Source organism: Chelonoidis abingdonii, chromosome 11 (assembly GCF_003597395.2).
Source record: "Chelonoidis abingdonii isolate Lonesome George chromosome 11, CheloAbing_2.0, whole genome shotgun sequence".
Taxonomy (NCBI): domain Eukaryota; kingdom Metazoa; phylum Chordata; order Testudines; family Testudinidae; genus Chelonoidis; species Chelonoidis abingdonii.
Window position 1 is genome coordinate 34,977,871 of NC_133779.1, and position 21,052 is coordinate 34,998,922.

The window sequence follows — 21,052 nt, forward strand, 5'->3', positions numbered from 1 at the left end:
GGAGCAGCTGGGACCTACACATGTACACACCACTAGGGTGACCAGATAGCAAGTGTGAAAAACCAGGACAGGGGGTCGGGGGATCCTATATAAGAAAAAAACCCAAAAATCGAGACTGTCCCTATAAAATTGGGACATCTGGTCACCCTAGCACACCCCCAGGGAGTGGGAGGGACCCACACATGTGAAACGGAGCTCATTTCTAGTTCAGGCCCATCTTTTTTAAAAAAAAACTTTAGGTAGGGTTAACATACATCCATATTTTCCCGGACATGTCAGGCTTTTTGGTTCTTAAATCGTCATCTGGGACGAATTTTTAAAATTTAAAATACGGACGTATGGTAACCCTATTGGTACAAAAAATACATAATGTGGCACATCCCTTAAATCAGAACTTTTTATAGGGAACCGGTTGCTAAGAAATGAAAGGTTTTTTTTTTCTTTTTTTACATTTTTTTCTTTTTAAAGTCATCCCTGCTGGGACCCCACCGAAAATGTTCGAATTGGGCCCTCCACTTCCTAAAGCTGGCCCTGCCTGTAGGTTCACATCATCCCTGGTAGGAAGGAAAGGGCTGTGCAAGTGTAGGGATTACTGAACTGCAGCCACCTCTGGGGTGGATCCCAGCAGCGGTTTAACACAGCACTGTAACGCCCCCTACAGTTTAGGATAGGAAGTGAAGAATAGAACACCCAGTAGAAACCGCAGGAGAGAAATGGGGTAAGCAGAATAACTACCAGAGAGAAGCGTCAGGTCACTGGAGTTAACGCCAACTCTTACACCAAGTACCATGAGATCTTTAAGTGACAATAGCCAGGGCCTGAAGTGTAAGTCTGGTCCAACACATACAGTCTTTGTCAAGTTGTATTTTTATACAGCTACTCGTATAGTACCCCCTGCTGTGGTTTAGCCATTGGGATGTATTGGAGGTTGTGGATACAGCATGTTCTAGGACATTTCGAATTCTGACCAGGAGTGGGAGACTGGAAACTGGCTCCTAGTTTCTGCATCCTAACCCAGACTCTGCCAAGTGGCTCAGAACAGCCTGTGTTGGAAAACCGGCAGGAATATAAATACTGAGAATTTACCCTCGGCCAGTCACCTGCACCCCAATCTTTTCCATTTCTCTTTACCACTAAGCCACAGATGGTTGCAAGTATAAACTCAGCTACCATGGAGTGAGCCAGTCCCCAGTGGCAGGCTTGAGTAGGGGAACGGAGTCAGCTGGGACCACACAGCTTGCGTTCCCTACAGCCTGTCATCAATCAGAAAAACGATCACACCATATGTAAGAATGAGGAAGCTGATGACCACAAAGTAAATCTCTGCCATGTCGCTTATCAGCCAGTTGCAATTACCATCTGTTTACCTTAGCAGAGGCCAGGCTGTATTAAAAGGGCAATCACTGCATCTCATTATGTCAACAAAAGCGTCTGCCCCTATTGCGCTCTGGTGACTGAATCCCGCTACCAGGCCGTACTCAAAGAAGAGACGTCCCTGCTTGTGGCGCATATTAATGATCACACAGAGCCATGCCAAATGGAGTCCGGCTGAATCCCTCTTGCTGCTGGACAGCAGCTGCCCTTTCGCTGCGAGGAACCTCAGCCAGTAAGTCTGCAAGGCCTGAAGAGTAACAGGCAGCTAGACTGCAAGAGTTCCCAGTGGCCCAGAGCAGGCCTGCGAGGGCCTTCAGCCAGCGAGAAGGCAGACTTAGCAAAACAAACGGAGGCAAGTCAGGCTCTTCCATTGACTGACCTGACCTGACCTGACCTGCTGACATCAATGATTGGATTTAATGCCACGCAGCAGGGAGGGAGGGTTAGTAGGGAAAGGACAACAGGGAAATAAGCCAGGCTCTGCCATTGGCATGGAGGAGCCCATGGCAAGTCTCAGAGGGTAACATTTTCAAAAAGTGCCTCTTGACTTAAAAGCCTGTGTCCCCTTTTCGAAAGCGGCGCCCGATACCCACTGGCTTTCAACGGGACTTCAAAACTGTTACCCGCACTTCTCTGCATCTGTGTTTGCCCACCTGTAAAACGGGAAATAAGCGTCACCCCGCCCGCAAGATATGTGCACACGTAAACGCGAGATCTTCGGGGGAACGGCCCACAGGACGTGCAATAGACATGTACCCGCTTCCCGATTACAGCAAGGCTGCGGTTCTCATCCGTGAGCAGCGCAGGATTTGGGGGTCAGCTCACCAGTGTTGTCGCCTGGCTAAGCACTGCTCAAGGACGACTCCATTAGCTCCTGCTGCCCCCTCCCATGACAAGCCAGACCTTGTAGCCCTTAGGGCAGATCTGCCAGAGAAGCTGAGGGAATTCTGCATTACTTCCCCAAGCAACGCAGAGCAGACGGCAGGGGATGGGTCAGCAGTCAGCTACCCTCACGATGGACGAAGCAGCAGCAACTTACCCCTACTCCAGCAGCACTGCTGGGTAGCTGGAAACCAGCCCTCCCGCGACTGCCGATGCAGCTGCACAGACACTCATCATTGAAGTATATTTAATACTTACAAAAAGGGGGGGATGATATTTCAAGGTATAAAAAGGACAGTGGTAAAGTGGCCCCGGCTAGCTGCTAAGACGAACGACCAACAGCAAAGACGTGTAAGTCAGGTGAGCAGCGACTCCACTCTTACTCTCTTGGCTGCTACGGGACTGTGGCCTGAGCCAGGACATTCCTGTTTCAGACCGTCACAGTGCTCCTCGCGTGCAGTGCCGAGCCCCGTGCATATCCCATCAGCCCCCTCTGCCATGCCATTGTGGTGGGAGCAGGGCTCTTCCTTGGCTGGGCGCTGAGCATCTGGGTCGAGTTTTAGGGCTGGTTCGGGCTTCACAAGCTCGGAACTCTCCACCACCGCCGGCCCCGTCCACTCAGGGATCTCCAGACCAAGCTGCTTCATCAGCTTTGTCATGACTTCATCCACGTAGCCGTGGATGCGCAGGTCGGCTTGCCGGTCCTAGGGCCAAGAGACAGGAAACAAGGCTCAGGAAGCTGACGTCTCTCCAGCCTTAGCACTTACATGTGCATCCAGGGGGCAGGGGTCTTTCAGCTCTACAACACAGGCCAAAATCCAGCCCGGCTCTGGATCACCATCCAACAGCTTTCTGGTTGCCCAGATGACAGGAGCTGCTAACCTCCTTTTATTAGAGAAGCCCCAACCGCAGTCTAGGGGCCATAGGCCCCTAATATGCAGCTGCTTTCTCCCAGTTGTGGCAGGCGGAGGACGAAGCTGACCAGCCTCAGGGAAATTCCAAACACCAAGCAATTTGAGGACTCTCTCAAGGGAGATCTGACCCCCATGATTTTGCTCTGGTTTTTAAGGGCTCTGTGTGCACACATGAATTGGGCAAGGTCTTCAACTCCTAGCAATTTGCATCACACCTTGGATTAACTCTCAGCTCCACACTGGCCAGGCAACATTTGGGAGAGATTTCAAAACTGTCCCTACAATTATTGCAATGCAGAAATAAGGGGTGAGCTGGCGGTGTAAGGAAGCAGGATTATTCCTCCTGGAGTTTAAGAGACAGGTATCTGTGTGGATTTCAGAAATACACCCCTGGGAAGTGCTCAGTGAGAATCACCCTCAAGACAGCTAGAAATGTAGAGCCTTTCAGCCAGGATGTGACAAGGTCCAGAAGCGACATAGCCTGGGGGAGGCCCAAAAGCACAGGGTAACCCCATTAACACATGGTGGTCTTCAGGCAGGCCACTGTCACAAACATCCTCATGTCTCTGGTCAGGAGGGAAGTGAATGGCAGCACTATGGGGCTCTCTATTTGGGGGGGGGAGGGAGGGCATGGGGGGGGCATGGGGCTCTGAGGTGCGAAACATGTGGAAATAGACCATTTGAATCACTACAGAAAGAGTTCTGTAGGGAAGACTCCTGCACTGTCTGGGACAGGGACTAGATGACCCGAATAGTTTTTTCCCCAACCTCTGACCTTGATACACTTCGAGAGTCTTCGAAACAAACTGCCCTGGTTATGTAACAGGATTCTAATGATTCGGGTATTCAAGGGAGGTCAGAACATACATAAAACTGGTCAAAGTCTATAGTCTCACAGCAAGGACTTAACTGGGGGGGTTAATAAACACTCACGATTCCAATTCACCTGGGGATACGTGAGGGGTTTTGATCCCACTGGAAGGTTTATTTTTAATCAAAGATCTAAGGTCTTTAGCGATGGGGACCCAGCATGTTTACTTACTAAACTAGGTTGATTTCTTCTAGCTGGCACTGTAAGCGGGCGGCCTGGCTCCTGGACTGACCCACTTTCACAGGAGTCAATCAAGCACCCACAAGTGCTGAGTGCTACGGCTGGAATAAAACCAAGGCCTGTCAGACTGTAGCTGGGCATCTCTGAGCTCAAGGCGCCAGTCAAAGCATTTTAACTCACGTGCTTTGTTGCTTGCAGATTTACTATGACCAGCTTCCCTCCTTTCCTTTTAGTGAGCAGGGGGAGATTGCCACTGGGTTTGATCTGAAGAGAGGTCCCCAGAGTGACTGACAGGTCAGCTTTCCTGCAGGCGGGAAAAAAACCCCAGCGAGAACTCTTGGAAAGGAACAGAGCCAGTCTCAATGACTGAAGCCCCCTTCTCTAAGAAGACAGAAGGCCAGGCTCCTCCCAGGTCTTACTGCCCCTCTGACGAGCCATATGGTACAAGTGTCATAAGAAACTGCAGCTCAACTTAGGTTCAGAATTGGAACCTGTGAAATCACGGAACAAAACCCCATTTGAAATGATGCGCAACAGACTTTACTTCAGACTGGGAGCTCTTGTGGTCAGGGACTCTCGCGCTTCTCTGTTTGTAAAGCATCAAGCACAGAGGTTCTCAAACTGGGGGGTGTGAGGTTATTACATGGGGGGGTCACAAGCTGTCAGCCTCCACTCCAAACCCCGCTTTGCCTCCAGCTTTTATAATGGTGTTAAATACATAAAAAAGTGTTTTTAATTTATAAGGATGGTCGCACACAGAGGCTCTCTGTGGGAAAGGGGTCACCAGCACAAACGTTTGAGAACCCCTGGTCCAGAACAAGGGGATCCTGGTCACTACAGCTTGTATAAACAACAACGAACCAGGCCTTGGAAAGTCTTGTCCACCCAACCCCAGCAGCAACAATTAGACGTCCTTTCATTTCCTCATGTGAACTGTCCCTTTGTACTGTAAGATCTGTGAGGCAGGGACTTATTTACCTGGTACTGTCACTTAATGTACATTGCTACGTCCTCCTAAGATGCTCGATCAATAATATGGAACGAGACCCAGGAAATATCCTTCCCTCTTGGGGAATACCACAAGCACCTGGGATCATCCAACCACCACCTCACTCACAAAAGCGTTGGTCTCTGAATGTTGCATTTACACTGCAATCTGCAAAGCCTTTTGATGATAGGCCAGGTACAATCTCTGTCTCCAGAGGAAAAGAGGATCTGCTTAGGGGATGCACTCAATACACTTTATTCTTCTTTGACCCCTGGAGTCCAACAGTAACACGCTTCCATTGCAATTTATAACTCTGGCCAGCTACAATCATTCTTAAGGATTAAACTAGGTTAAAATCCTGGAACAAAAGAGTAGTGAACTGGGAATGGCAGGTCAGATTCCAAGTATCTGAACAGCCTAATTCATCCCAGCAGATGGCAAGAAGCTTGGAGAGGTCTCAGAGAAACAGCTTTCATGCTGAACTAGTTACCAGGTGGTTTTACTGAAGTACCAGGTGTTAAACAAACGGGGCCAACCCACAGTGCTGCGGAAAGCAATACCTGCAGGCGTCGTCTGCTAGATTGAGGTCTCGATCAGGCAGAGAATCTTCCCAGTCTAAAATGGTGTCTATTAACTTTCCTCTGGAAAAAAAAATATCCAACAGGAAACAGGGTTAACTTTGCTCTCAGACAAGGGAAAAATCAGGGACCCAACTGCAGAGCTGCCGAGGAGAGACTGATCAAACAACACTGGGCCATTTCATATTTACTGGCTCTTGATTTCCATATCCAATTAGCTCCATGTGAAAGATAGATTTTCTGACTCCTGCCGGCATAAGTTCAGCAGGGGATCTGAGAGTCAAGCTGAATTCAGCAACCAAGATTCTGTGGGGCAGATTCTGCCCTAAGTTACACCTGCGAAGCCCACAGGTCAGAATGTAGCTCTGCAACTGGAGCTTTGTTAACAATTCTGTGACGATGGGCGAGCTGGAATGGAGTCTGTGAGACTGACTTTCTGTTGCTCTGGACAATGTGCAGTCACTTAAATCAGTCCATACTGATGCAAAGAGCTAAGTCAAAATGGTGGTATCCTATACCCAGTTTGCCCCGATGTAAATGTCCCTAGGGGGTGCAGAGGCGTGGAGAATCAGGCCCTTTCTCTCTTGCCCAGACCTACTTTCAGCTAACAGGAATGAGCAGCAGTAAGAAGTGTATCACTGAAGATAGCAAGTGCATGTGAAATGCACACAGAGCAGACTGCAGATGGCAATTTCACAGAGCCGCCTTTCCAGCCATGAGCCCAGGTTACAATGAAAATCCCATTGCAAAGAATCTCCCCCTTAAAGCTGAACAATTGAAAAGAAAGCTCCTTGTTAAATATAACTAATGCAAGCAGCAACTAGACAGAGTGGAATCAAATACCCTGCTACAGGAGAGAGAATTCCCCTCTCAACACAGCAACCACACAGGGCAGCGCACTCCAGCCACAATGGACCCGCATGTAGCCAGTATTCAGGGAGCAACAGAAGGGGGAGATTTTCAGAGGGTACCTAGGAACCCAACTCCCATTGACAGATGATGTGAATTGGGGGCCAAGCTCCCATTTGTACCTTCAAAGATCTCCTGCACAGTCTCTGCTGTTCACAGGAGAGAGTTTAACAGACTGAACCGGACCCGAGGGGGTTGGAGTGTAGGAACTCACTCACTCCTAACACAGAGACACACACGTGAGCCGTTTGCTCTTCCTTGAGTACTTTGAGGAGTCCTCCAGGTATGCTTGGACTGTGCCATGTGGTAAAAACCGAAGCCACACACAACCAGGAAATGGCGGAGTCCAGGAGTTTCATAATTGGTACTTTTCTGCAGGACACCCTCCCCTTCCCCCGAGGCTGTCGTTACAATACATACCGGCAGGCACGAAGCCCTCTTGCTTTGGAGACGTCGCACAGCCTGCCTGTCGGCTTGAGGCCCATGCTGCCCACGACGGCGTCCCGCACATACTGCCTTCATATGCAATGAGAAAGGAGGCGATTCAGAGCGCGAGACAAAAAATGAGTCTGTTCACAGCAATTAGCATGCAAGTGCGTAGACAAGAAAGATGCTAGGATGCACCAGCCAGGTTCTAGACCAGGGATCGGCAACCTTTGGCACGCGTCCCGTCAGGGAAATCCACTGGCGGGCCGGGATGGTTTGTTTACCTGCAGCTCCCACTGGCTGAGGTTCCCCGTTCCAGGCCAATGGGGGCTCCGGGAAGCAGCATGAGCAGAGGGATGTGCTGGCTGCCGCCCCCCACGGACGCTGCAGGTAAACAAACAGTCCCAGCCCACGCACGGATTTCCCATATGGGCCGCGTGCCAAAGGTTGCCGATCCCTGTTCTAGACCATGCGACTGAGTAATGGGAAGGAAGATATAAAGGCAGAGAACACACTGAGAATCATAAAGACAACGAGGAGTCCGGTGGCACCTTAAAGATTTATTTGGGCATAAGCTTTAGTGGGTAAAACATCCCACTTCTTCAGATGCACGGCGTGAAAATTATAGATACAGGCATAAATATACTGCCCCAAAATATACAGGCATAAATATACTGAGAATCATGCCCCTTTGGTGCTAAGAGAAGCTGGAGATAAATATTATTGGCCAAATCCATCCCCAGTGTAACTAGTGAAGTGAACAGTTACATCAGGGATCAATTTGTCCCTACACCATAGTTCTACCCGTGGCAATCTCCCTCTCGAGGAGTTTAGAGCAATAACTTCAGAATTTAGGATTTATACTTCCTAGAATCAAAGGCAAAATCCAGACTGATGTGACCTCTTATTCTTATTTGGCAAACATGTACAAGAGCTCGCTACGTGGAGAGACCATTGATATTTCAACTGGGCATGACCAATATGATGAACAGATTCCAGGAGCTGTGAGGATCTTCTATGGGGGCATGAGTTAATGTTCTCACACTTAGTGGCACAATTTAAGTGTTTATTCAGGGATTTGTATGGAACAGATTTGCTCATATCGCATGTTCTAAGCTCTCTGCATCATGGGCTTATCTGCCAGAGGCTCATGTGGTGATCAAACTTGACTCACGCTAGAACAAACAGTTACATAACAGAATCCAGAACTGCAGTGACCATCTGTACCCCAAAGACACATCCAAGGGGCACAATGCCTCTCAGCAGCACGGCAGTGGAGAGATTCACTCACGCTGCCTTTTTACAAACGAGTGTGTCTTGACCGTCAGGGATGACATACTTGCCGCACTTCATACATTCCTCCACAAACATGTTCCCGTGCAGCTCAGCCAGCTTGTCCCTGCAGAAGAAACAGCAAAGATTAACAGAAACCCAGAGGCAACGCTGTCCCTTGGTGACTCAGGCTGCTCAAGAGACTTATTTACAGATGTTGTGGCTGCATCAAGCCCACATGGTCTCTAGTTAAGGTTTTGACAATGTCTAACTCGGATGAAAGGGGTTGTTCTGGACAAAACACTCGATGCTGGCAGGGATCGGGCCATGTGGCCCAAAGGTTTCTCTGATGGCATCGCCATAGGTTGAGTCACCTTAAAGATGAGCCATCTCCTGCTGGCACCCTCAGCATTGCTGCCAGTTTTCCACATCTCCCCAAAACCAAAAACCCACAAGCCTAATCCAACGCAGCTGATGGGATTCCCTCTGCTAGTGTATTGATGCCTAATAAAGAATAATGTGTCTTTTTATGTATGTTTTTGTATTGTGCTAGCGTCCTAAATCAGACCCCCACTGTGCTAGGTGATGTACAAAGGGAACAGAGGAGACTGTCCTGGCCCTGAGGAGCTCACAATCTAAGTAGGTTCAGAGGAAAAGCCAACAATTCTGTAAGTTAAACACAACTAGCAGCCACCGTAATACAACTAATAGCAGCCCCAACCAAAATCTGGGTGCTCTGTGCATGCATCTAGTGAGAGAGCCCCTGCCCCAAACATTTACCATCCAAATAGACAAGACAAAGGATGAGAGAGGGAAATGGGCGATGAGAGGGGACGTGACTTCCCCAAGATCACAGTAGGCAACTAGCAGAGCCAGTAATACAACCCTGCTTTGCTGCCTTCCAGTGCAGTGTCCTATCCACTTGGGGCTCCCAAGCGGTGGTACACGTACCACTCGTATTACCCGGGCTTGGCATTCCAGCCATTCACTTCACAGGTTTTTGAGAAGGTGGCACATGAACCAATGACATCAGGGAGCCACTGCACAAGACCATCCCGCATCTAACAAGTTAGGCCTCCTGCCCTTTGGTACGTGGCCTCCAATAGAGAGGATGTACGTTCACCCACCTGCTTGCTCTTTCAGCACCTAGCCCAGGATGAAGTTTCACCCAAACCAAGCCAAATGCACTAAGACATACTTGATTAATGCTAAAAGCAGGCCTTAAAAAAATAAAATAAAAGAATGTCTGGAATTGAACTGTACTGTTTTCCATGATTACACTGCCACCATTTCAATGTAACAACCTGTGGCACAGCATCACACCCCACACCAGAGGTACAATTTTCACTGTGAAATCCTAGGGGAGAAGGAAGGAGGAGTTTCAGATTGTATACACAAGGGGGGGGGCCAACCTGAGCCAGAGAAGGAGCCAGAATTTACCATTCTCAGCAGGCCCCCCATCAGTTCCCCCACCCTGCTCCTAGCGCCTCCCGCCCACGATCAGCACCTCCCTCTCCCTCCCTGCACCTCCTGATCAGCAGTTTCATGATATGCAGGAGACTCCAGAGGGGAGACGGGATTTTTTAAAATTATTATTATTTTGTCCTTGCGGCGTTCCACTTCTTTGGTGTTAATGACATCAAGAGATTTGCACCAAGACTGTGACGGTAGCGTCAACCTGATTGTCAAGTACATCGGTAGCGTCAACCTGATTGTCAAATACATCGGAAACCACGTTCAAGTGCTTCTGTAAGATCAGTGCCTCTTTGTAAAGTCCTTTGTTGTGGAAAGTGCATGATTTGTTTTGATCAAAGCTCCCCTTGTGCTCAGTACAACTTGCAACAGCTGCTTGGGGATGCAGATGTGAAGACAGAGCCTCCCTGAGTTCGGCAGTCAGCCGCTGGAAGCTGGGGACACCAACCACAAGGCTGACTGTAGAATTTCAATAATTCTTCTGCAACGTACGCAGTTAGGCTCCGGTTCAACAAAGCACTTATGTGTATGCTTAGGTTACATTGACTTCAATGGGCTTAAGTGCTTTGCTGAATCAGGGTCTTAGTGAGGTTTACATGAGCTTGTAACAGGGGGACAATCCCCTTAAGGGTAGCAGGGACAAGGAGGTTAGTCAATACTAACTGTTTTGTGATGTGTCCCTTTAAGGTTCCTGGGATTTTTAGAGTGGACGCAGTGCAGGAGATGGGAGAGAGGAGGACGGTCCCAGAGGAATAGTTTAGCCTGGGTTTTCCCCAAGTATTCTGTTTCTTTAAGGGCCTATTCTTCTTCCACTTAGAGATCCCAGAAAACAGGGGTTGACTGACTCCTAGTTTCTACTACCCTGAGGGGGTATAGTCAAGCTGTTACAACGTTCAACCCCCACATAGAAGTAGTTTAGGATGACTGTTCCAGAGATATCACCTCTTCTCCCACTTAATTATCATTGTCTGGTCAAAGGCAAAAGCCTCTGTCATACTTTTCTCTGTATTCTTGGATAGGATCTTCAGCAACTTGGAAACAATATTCTTTTGAGGAGGAGCAGTGGTTCCCATATGAAAGGCAGGAATATTAAGTAGAACATATGGATGCATCTAGCTACGTTTAGGTCATTCCTTGTATTAAACCATCTTGAATTAAATGGCAACGTTAATTCTTGTGCTTCTTCCTGTAATTTTTCTTGTTTCTGCGCTTACAATCATCTAACTATGGGCCTGGGCATTTAAGTCCGTCTCGAAAAGAATATCCAGGGCACACTGCTTCAATACTTTCTTCAAATTGCTCAGTTTTTGCTACATGGTGAAATTAGACTAAGAGAAGGCTGCAACCCTTGTCAAGTCAAGTCTTTGCCTTTCAGTTGTTTTCACGGCACAGCTACCGTTTGATCCTTGCCATTTTTGGTGCTGATGAACAGAGATTGCTCCTGAATGAAACTGATGGGAAGCCCAGCACTGAGACAAGAAAAGCATCTCACATGCATGCTCAAACTCAACATTTTGCTTTTCCACTTCAATGAGCAAAATTTCATTCAATAACCTTTGATCTTGAAGGAAAAAACCAGGATTTCCCGCACTCCAAGATGAGCATGGATGCTTTCTGCTTATCAACACTAGGCAGTGTGAATATTGTCAGTTACACAGAATCATGGATTTTCACTACTCCAGACACTTGTTTTCTACCACTTCCTTCAATCTACCCATTTTTTGTCAGAAATTCACACATTGATATTTGGCAGTTAGTGAGCATTTGCCATATTGATCAGTAGCTTTGACATTTACTTTAGCTAGGAGGAGAAACTGCCACCTTCCATATTCAATACTGAAGCCTAAAAACAGGTTGAGCCAACTAGCTTTATACAGGACCACATCGCTGCTTGTGTCCATGTAATCTGGATTCCAGCAAACCAAGTCCTAACAGTTCACAGGTTCACACATTTCCCTAACATGCAAAGACAGTTACCATCACCCACCCCTCAATAACCAGCGGGTTAATGTATTCCCCTTCTGCTCTGGGCTTTTTTAGGCAGTTCAGCTGCTTTCCTATTGTTTCAATAATGTCCTTTTTACCATTTTAGAACTGTTAAACTTTTCATTCATAGACTGAAACGAGAGTCTAGTATTTCTCATACAAAAAAACTTCTTTCAACCATGTTTTTGTATCAGTACTTAAGAGTGACACACAGGCCTTGCCCACCCACAGAAACTGCACCAGTTAAACGAAGCCAGTTACAAAAGAAAAACCCACTCCTTCAATTTAACTGCTGCAAGGGTGTGTACACACGAGGCCACAGAAATAAAAAATAGAACAAAAAAAGAGACGGACCAGAGGGATCAAATGGGACAGCCCAGCGGTTCTCAAACTGTGGGTCACAATCTCATTTTAGTGGGGTCACCAGAGCTGGTGTTAGACTTGCTGACGCCCGAGTCCGACCGCCAAAGTTGAAGCTGAGGGCTTCAGCCCTGGGTGGTGTGGCTCAGGTTACAGGCTGCCTCCCTGGGGCTGAAGTCCTTGGGCTTTGGCTCTCTCTGCCTGGGGCAGTGGGGATCAGGCTTTGGCTTTGTCCCCCTCTGCCTGGGGCAGGGGTCGTGTAGTAATTTTTGTTCTCAGAAGGGGGTTGCGGTGCAATGAAGTTTGAGAACCCCTGGGACAGCCCATGGTCACAGCTCTCATTGGAATGTTCTTGAGGTGTGAAGTTGACTCCCCCACATTCAAAAGAAAATGAATCAGATTTGTAGAGAACAATGTTTTTTCTAATCATTCCCGTCTGACTTTGTCAAAGTGTCTTTTGTATTGCTAAGAAAACGAATTAAGCTCTGAGCTATCTCATGGGACGAGAACACATATCTCTTCGAGCCAGACAGCTACTAGATTTGCTCCTTAGCTAACATCATGTCATGCTGTTTGTAAGATGCATCTTCTCTACGGAAGCAAATTCCCATTCACACACCCTCCTCACCTCTTCCTTTATATTTTCTTTCTTGAATTAAAATTGCATTCTCATCTACCAGCCTGATTCAAGCACTACAGCACAAAAGGCAAATAACCCATTTGTTTGAAGTGCTAGAAGTGTTCTGTCTGGGGTATTTTTATTGTAGATTAAAGTTTCTGTCGAAGGAAGAAGCTGCCTTTTCCAGACTGAGCTAATGGAAAGGCAGGTTCCTTTGAGGACGTCTTTGAAGCTGTCTTTACCTAAGTGCAGTTCGGTCTCTACCGCCAGACACGTGGGGATTGGAGAGCCTGCATCCACACGTCAATCAAGTGCACAGCTTGCAGCTGGGGGCACAATGCCGTGCCGTTTTGGACTTTATTATAACGAGGATGCAGGAAGAGAAGCAAACAAATCAAGTAAACCACAGCGCTGCTAAAACGAAGATTAACCTGAAACCCAGGACCATCTCCCCCTTGTGCCCTTTCGAAAGTGTTACAGATCTAAGCGGCAAAGCATAATTTAAAGGCACTTCAGACCCAGTCAGGCACCAGTAAAGGTTTTCTCACTGAAGAGATGGGGTAGGGATGGAGTTTACTAACCTTATCTGACAAAACCCATTTTATCTAGAACAAAAACGCCTGCAAAATGCACTACTTGGAGATGAACCACATGAGAAGCTGTACTTGCACAGAGCAGTGAATGGGTTAAGACAGCCAAGTTAACCTTTTTGAAACGAGCTTGATGTCCTTAGTCCAGTTCCAGGGGACAGGTGTCAACAAAAGGCCACGAACTGCATCCTCTGTTGGCAGTTTTCATAAAGAAGCCAAGGTCTGAATAGGTTACAGAAACCAAATTCCCTCTAGATTAGCACTGAGGTGCACGGACAGGATGGCCTGGAGGAAGGTTGCTGGATCTGATCTGCAAGAGGGCACTTCAGTCCCCAAGACTAACAATCCAGCACTTGTCACAAGCATTACTTTATCTGTGTCAGCACCGTACTAGTAAAGGGAAGCTGACCCTGGTCTAATCAGAAGCACAGACATGCAGCCTAAGAGGTGTGGTAGCCAATATGCGGTCTAAGGAATGTTACGACGCAGCCCTCAGTTATCCTCCTTTTGAACAGAGATGCAGTCCACAGAAACTACAAATCCCAGCATGCAGTGTTCCATCCAGACCACTGCATGCTGGGATCTGTAGCCGTGACAGGCCCACACCTGCCTCTATGGGGTGGTTGCACTTTGTTCCCATGTGCACACAAATTCGGCTCTTGTAACGCAGGCCACGGAGCCATCAGTTGAACAGACTTTCACTCCCTCTCTACCCCAAGACACCTCCCTACAGACACAATGTAATTCCGTACAGCCCCTTGCACGCTAACAGCGCTCTGTAAATATTAGTACAATTTAGATCAGCTTGTGACCAAATGGAAGTTTTCCCATTTTCACATGAAAGGGTCCTACTGACACACACAGAGTAGAACTAGCAGGCTAAGATAACAGTCCCCATAAGCCCACAAGAGAAAGGCGATGGCAGAGTGGATTGATGTAACCTGTCTACAAATTCACTCCTTACAGACACAGTCAGTCAATCATGATGCTTGCCATGGCAATCAATACCGGCTGCTTTATATAAGCCAACGTCTGCCCTTTAACAGACGGGGTGCTAGATCTTGGAGGGCATTCAAATCCATTTGTATTGAGTTCCAGCACAGCTTTGGGAAGTAGTCCTGGGACTATATGGGTCATTGCCCTTAAACAAACTAAGCCCCCCTTCTCCCCCATTTAGAAATAGCAACACAGGAAGAATTGGGTTTAGCTTGGTCCATGGTACAACCACAAGAGCATTACATAGTGCTGATGCTGTTATATCTGCCTCTGTCCTAGTCCCACAGTCTTTAGATCCAATTCATCTTATTCCCGCCAAATGCATCCTGTAGTTTCCTCCAACCACACACTCACTACAGCAGTGGGGCTAACAGCTGGTTTAGTACAAACGTGATTAAGAAGACATGTTGCTTCTAAAGCTGAAGGGGTTTGGGCCCAGGCACTGCTTTCATCTCAGGAGAGTACTGAAGCGTTAATACCTATTTTGTTATAAGCATTACCAAAGATTTGTTCAGCATCCACACACACACAAAATCCTGCAAAGCTGCCCTCGATAAAAAGCAACAACACGGCAGGCTTTGATGCCTCTTACAGGGCCCTGCTGGGTAGATGGATAAGGGAGGTGCAGTACCGTGGGAATCCAGAACGCACATGCAGGCCATCCACGTTTTGGCTGACCAGGAACTTCAAGATGCCAACTCTCTGCAGCTCCAGCAGCGCCATGTGGGTCTTGGAAGGCCTCGCGTTCTCAAAGGTAGTGTCAAACTTGGGGGACAATCCCCGCTCCTCCATAGTCCATACGCCATTGGGCCCCCTGTTGGAGAGGGGGGTAGGGAAAGAAGTCAAGTTATAACTGCAGGCAGCAGGCAGCAGACACCACACTAGCCCTAATTAAGGGGGAGAGAGCAAAATGAGTTGCTAAACGAAGGTGACCTGCTACCGTGGCATTCCTGTCCTTTATGTAACGAGAACATGCCTGGGCCTTCCAGCTGTAACCTCGGTGCTTAATTCAGTGCTACTGCAGGCAACATTTTAACATGAAAAAGTAACTAGCAAGATGGAAATGAGAATGAGAACTTCTGCACTGACCCAAATCAAACTCGATACTGAAACTACAGACATGAAGAGCGGGCAGGACTGGAACGAGAGCATCCAATGGAGGGCAAGGCTCAGTGGACCTAAAACCTGCAGTGGAGTGCTCAAAGCTGCCTGCAGACCAAGGGGCATGATAGAGGTGCAATGGCATTGGGCTTAAATAGGAGCAGCTGAGGGAGTAATCACTGCCTGACCTATCAGTAAGGGCACAATCTCTGCAAATGAGGAAGGAGGGATGCCTAGATGTGAAGGGAAGCCAGGGGCAGAGTCCACAGCCATCTCATTTTGGCCAAATCCAGAGGCTTGCTCAGTGGTGGCACGAGGCACCCCACATAGAGTTCACATGTAACCTGCATGCTGAGGAGGACTGTCGACTGTAGCCGGAGGTTCAGCCAACAAGAGGCTGTAAGACAATAGCTCCATCCCATGCACTTCATCTTCCCTCCACTTGTTCGTTTTCCTGCTAGGACTCTGCTCGTGTAGAAATTGCCCCTCATTACTACTGTGTCACATACACTTATCCTTTAAGTGGCCTCTAGATTCAACCTCAAGAGTATCTCAGATTCAGTGATTGGGGAACGTGTGTGTGTCGGGGGCTGGGGGCACCGTGTGGTTAGCTGGACACAAATCAGAAATCAAGAGCCCAAAGAGACCTATCAGGCCAGCTCTGGGACAGGATTATACTGTAGGGAATAACCTCCAGTGCTTTGCCCAATCTTAAATGAACTGAGCAATGGCACTTCCATTACTTCCCCTGAGAGAAGAGTCCTCAGACTGAGATCTTTCCATTATCAAATGCTGAGCCCGCTTGTATCCCATTACTCCTGGAGACATCCCCTTAAAACACTCTCCCCCCTCACACACCCCACTTTAACCTTTATACTCTTCAACTGGAACACAGGCCAATGTGTGTTCTAGACTGTGCTACCTACCGTGTGACCTTGGGCAGGTCAACACACTTCTGTGCCTCAGTTTCCCCATATTTGAACATGGATAGTAATGCCTTCCTACCTTCTATTAAGAGCACAAGTCTGCAGTCCAGAGGCGCCACCAAGGAGATTCTGGGCACCATTACATTACCACTTAGTAGGATGTTCCAGAGGAACCCCATTCAGTTTAGACTCAGAATCGTCTCACTAGCAAGACAGGCTGACGGATGCCACAACTACTGAAAGTGAAAGTTACCAGCCAGGAACAAGCATGGTGGGGCATTTTACTGTGCCAGAAAACAAAGTTTACAGCCAAAAGTGTAACAGGAATTGCATTGCCCAGAGAGCCAACGTGCATACCCTGCTTCTGGGGCGGCTCGGACAGGTCTGCAGAGAAACAGCACCACCTGCTGTTTACAAGGAACAGGTGGGCCTGGCAAACAGAAGGAATCAAGCATTCAAAATGTAAGTGACTCAAAGCCCTGACTCATAGATGGTCCATCTAGTCCAGTATACGGTGTCTGACAGGGATCAACCTTAGGTGTGTCTGAGGGAACTCACGCAACAAGGCAATTTCCCATGTCAACCACTCCCACCTTCTGGCAGTTGGACGTTTAGGGATTCCTGAAGCATGCGACTGCGTCCCTGACCACCTTTGGCTAATGGCCATTGACTGACCTACTCTCTATGAACTTATCTAGTTCTGTTCTGAACCCAGTTATCCTTGTGGTCTTTACAACATCCCCCAGTAAGGAGTTCCACAGGTTGACTGTGCGCGATGTTTGTTTTAAACCTGCTGCCTAGTCATTTCATTGGGTGACCCCTGGTTCTTGTGTTAGGCATGGGTTAGTTACCCCTTCACATATTCGCTTTCTCCACACTAGTCATGATTTTATAGACCTCTATCATATCCCCCCTTAGTCATCTTTTTTCTAAACCAAACGTCCCAGTTTTTTTTAATCTCTCCTCATATGGAAGCTGTTCCACATCCCTAATCACTTTTGTTGCCCTTCTCTGTCCTTTCCCAAGCCTACTTATTTTTTTTGGAGATGGGGCAACTAGAACCAGAATTCTAGGTGTGGACGTACCACGGATTTATATAGTGGCATTATGATATGTTCTGTCTTATTATCTATCCCTTTCCTAATGGTTCTGTTACCTTTTTGACTGTGACAGCACACTGAGCAGATGTTTTCAGGGAACTATCCACCATGACGCTAAAATCTCATTTTTGAGTGGTAACAGTTAATTTAGACCTCATCATTATGTGTCTATACATTTGGAATTATGTTTTCCAACGTGCATTACTTTGCACTTATCACCACTGAATTTCATTGGCCGTTTTGTCACCCAGACAGCCAGTTCTGTGAGATCCTTTTTTAACTCTCTGCAGTCAGCTTTGGACTTAACTATCTTGAGAAATTTTTCATCAACCACAAATTTTGCCTCCTTGTTGTTTACCCCTTTTTCTAGATCATTCATGAATATGTTGAACAGCCCAGGTCCCAGTACAGACCCCTGGTGGGGGGGGCACTATTTATCTCTCTCCCCTGTGAAAACAGACAATTTATTCCTACCTTTTGTATCCTATCTTTTAATCAGTTACTGATTCAAGAGAGTCCCTTCTCTTTTATCTCATGAACCCCTATTTTGCTTAAGAGCCTTTGGGGAGGGACCATGTCAAAGGTTTTCTGAAAGTTCAAGGACACTATATTGACTATTGGATCGCCCTTGTCCACATGGTTGACACCCACAAAGAATTCTAAAAGCCTTGTGAGGCATGATTTCCCTTTATAAAAGCAATGTTGATTCTTCCCCAACATATCGTGTTCATCTAGGTATCCTATAATTCTGCTCTTTATAATAATGTCACCCAATTTAGCTAGGACTGAAGTTAGGCTTACCAGCCCGTAATTGCGTGCATCACTTCTGGAGCCTGTTTTAAAAATTAGCATTACATTTACTATCCTCTGGTCATGTCACACAGAGGCTGATTTAAGCGCTAGGTTACATACCACAGTTAGCAGTTCTGCAATTTCATATCTGAGTTCCTTCAGAACTCTTGGGTGAATCCCATCTAGTCCTAGTAACTTATTACTGTTTAATTTATCAATTTGTTCCAAAACCTCCTCTACTGACACCTCAGTCTGGGACAGTTCCTCAGATACGTTGCCAAAAAAGAAGAGTTTGGGTGTGAGGATCTCCCCCTCATCCTCTGCAGTGAAAACTGATGCAAAAACTTTGTTTAGCTTCTCCGTAGCAACCTCATCTTCCTTGAGTGCTCCTTTAGCACCTCTGTTGCCCAATGGCCCCAGTCTTCCTGCTTCTGATGTATTTAAAAAAAACTGCTGTTAGTTTTTGTGCCTTTTGCTGGTTGCTCTTCAAATTCTTTCTTGGCCTGGCTAATTAAACATTTACACTTGACTTGCCAGAGTTTATGCTCCTTTCTGTTTTTCTCAGCAGGGTTTGACTTCCGATTTTTAAAGGATGCCTGTTTGTGTTCTAACTGCCTCTTTTATGCTGCTTTTTAGCCATGGCGGCATTTTTGTAGTCCTCAGTGTTTTGTTTTCATTTGGGTTATACATTAATTTGAGCCTCTATTATGGTGTTTTTAAATAGTCTCCATGCAGTTTCAAGGCATTTCACCTTTTCATTACCATTCAGCTAGTTTCCTCCATTTTTTCCCTTTTTGAAGTTAAAACTGGGGTTATTCTATTACTTGGGTTATTCTATATCAGTGGTTCCCAGTGCAGTGCCCGTGGGTGATATGGCGCCCGCGAGGGCATTTATGTGCACCCGCCTAGTGCCCAACAGGGGAGAGAAGCCATGGGTCTGCGCCTGCCAGGCACAGAGAACTCCAGGGCTGCAGGTTGTGGGCGCCAGTGTTCTTGGTCCCTGGCAAGCACGGGGCTGTGACTTAAGCTGGAAAGAAGCCGTGGCCTCGCGCCTGTCGGGGACAGAGAACTCTGGGGCTGCGGGCTGCAGGTGCCAGTGTTCTCTGTCCCTGGCAGGTGCGGGGCCCATCTAGTGCCCAGCAGGGGCTGCAGGCTGTTGGCGCCCGTGTTCTCTGTCCTTCCAGCTTCTCTCTGCACTGTCCAGAACTGGCGCCAAAAACAAAGACAAAAAAACGCTCTAGCTCTGCAGAATGGACGGAATGCCGCCCCATAGCATGTGCTGCCCCAGGCACGTGCTTGCTCCACTGCTGCCTGGAGCCAGCCCTGTACGTGAGTAATTGTTGACGCCCGCCACACTCTTCTGAAAACATGAATGTGCTACTGGCCACAAAAAGGTTGGGGACCACTGTTCTATACTGTTGTTACGCTATTAACCAGCACACACAAATAAGCTATATAAAGAGGACACCGCATACCCAGTACTGTCACTGCTTGGGTTGATGAAAGTCACAGGAGGAGCAATAGCTCAGTGGTTTGAGCACTAGCCTGCTAAACTCAGCGTTTTGAGTTCAATCCTTGAGGGGGCCATTCAGATAACTGGGGTTTAAAAAAATAATAAAACTGTCTGGGAATCTGCCCTGCTTTGAGCAGGGGGTTGGACTAGATGATCTCCTGAGGTCCCTTTCAACCCTGACACTCTATTCTATGATGCTAGCCTCGGAAAACCATCTCACTGACTTCAGTGCCTCATCAGAGCCCACTTGGGCCTCTAAATAGAAAGTTTTTGACTTTGGGAACAAACTAGAGCAGAGACTGTCGACAGAAAGGAGAGGAAACCTCTCACCTCCATTTATCAGAGGGTCAGAAAAAACGGAGTTTTCCCAAAGTTACAGTTATAAGGCACTAAAGAAATGGACTGTTTTCCCTACCACACTTAACACACAGGCTAACTGGCCAAGTATCAGGGAATAAGACAACTATTCATTTCTCATTGATTAGTTTCTCTATAAATACCACAAATACCATCACTAACCCAGTAAAATAACACTTGCACGCCAACAGCATCTGTCCTCCAAGGATCTCCAAGCACTTTATAAACATTAACCTTTTGCCAAACTCCTGTGAGCCAGACACATTTTCACAGGTGGGGGAAACTGAGGCACTGAAAGGCAAAGTGACTTGCCTATGGTGAGTCAGTGGCCGAGCCAGGAATAGAGCCCCCAAGTTCTAAGTCAGCATGTTGCTCTGACTACTAGCCCACACTGGTTCAGCAATTACAGATTTCTTCAGGCAGTGCCCTTACCTGAAGTCAGGGATTCCAGAAGCCGTACTGATCCCGGCTCCTGTGTGAAACACTATATTGGAAGAAGCCCTTATCAGGTCTGCTAACACACACACTTTCCTCTCCAGCTCCTCTGGCGGGTCAAAGATCTGAGGGGAAAGGAAAATGGAAATGGAGAGCCAGAGAGATGCATCCCCGCCATGCAAGCACACAGGAAGGTGGATAAGGCACTGCACCCAGGCCACCCCGCTAAACTGCACGGCATGCCAAGTACTAGATTACAAGTTGACTGAAGGAGGAAAAAAATGTATTAGCACCATATGGAAATAAACCAGCGCTGGCTGCCAAACTTCATGGCCTGGCATGGGGAGAGGTAGCTAAGTGACCTCAGGATGTTCAGATTTAAACCTCTAATCTGCTTCCCTGCAGTGAGG

General features: G+C 47.4%; 1 protein-coding gene across 3 annotated transcripts in view; it reads right to left on the bottom strand.

Annotated features, from left to right (window-relative positions):
• Positions 1 to 2,486: 2,486 nt before the first annotated feature.
• The window catches only part of SIRT6 (sirtuin 6), a 19,287-nt gene continuing 721 nt past the window's right edge, over positions 2,487 to 21,052 (bottom strand). The window contains exons 2-9 of one of the 3 annotated variants that reach the window (XR_012656806.1): positions 20,640 to 20,767; positions 15,050 to 15,232; positions 8,462 to 8,521; positions 7,117 to 7,212; positions 5,770 to 5,850; positions 4,402 to 4,525; positions 4,213 to 4,322; positions 2,881 to 2,960 (exon numbers count right to left, since the gene is read on the bottom strand). Coding sequence is in view for 2 of the 3 variants with exons in the window: in XM_032772303.2 (XP_032628194.1) it covers positions 2,613 to 2,960; positions 4,402 to 4,525; positions 5,770 to 5,850; positions 7,117 to 7,212; positions 8,462 to 8,521; positions 15,050 to 15,232; positions 20,640 to 20,767 (1,020 nt within the window). In the remaining variant the exon portion in view is untranslated. Of the gene's footprint in view, positions 2,961 to 4,212; positions 4,323 to 4,401; positions 4,526 to 5,769; positions 5,851 to 7,116; positions 7,213 to 8,461; positions 8,522 to 15,049; positions 15,233 to 16,802; positions 16,878 to 20,639; positions 20,768 to 21,052 lie in introns of those variants that run through there. The other 2 variants (XM_032772303.2, XM_075070872.1) reach the window with 2 other exon arrangements.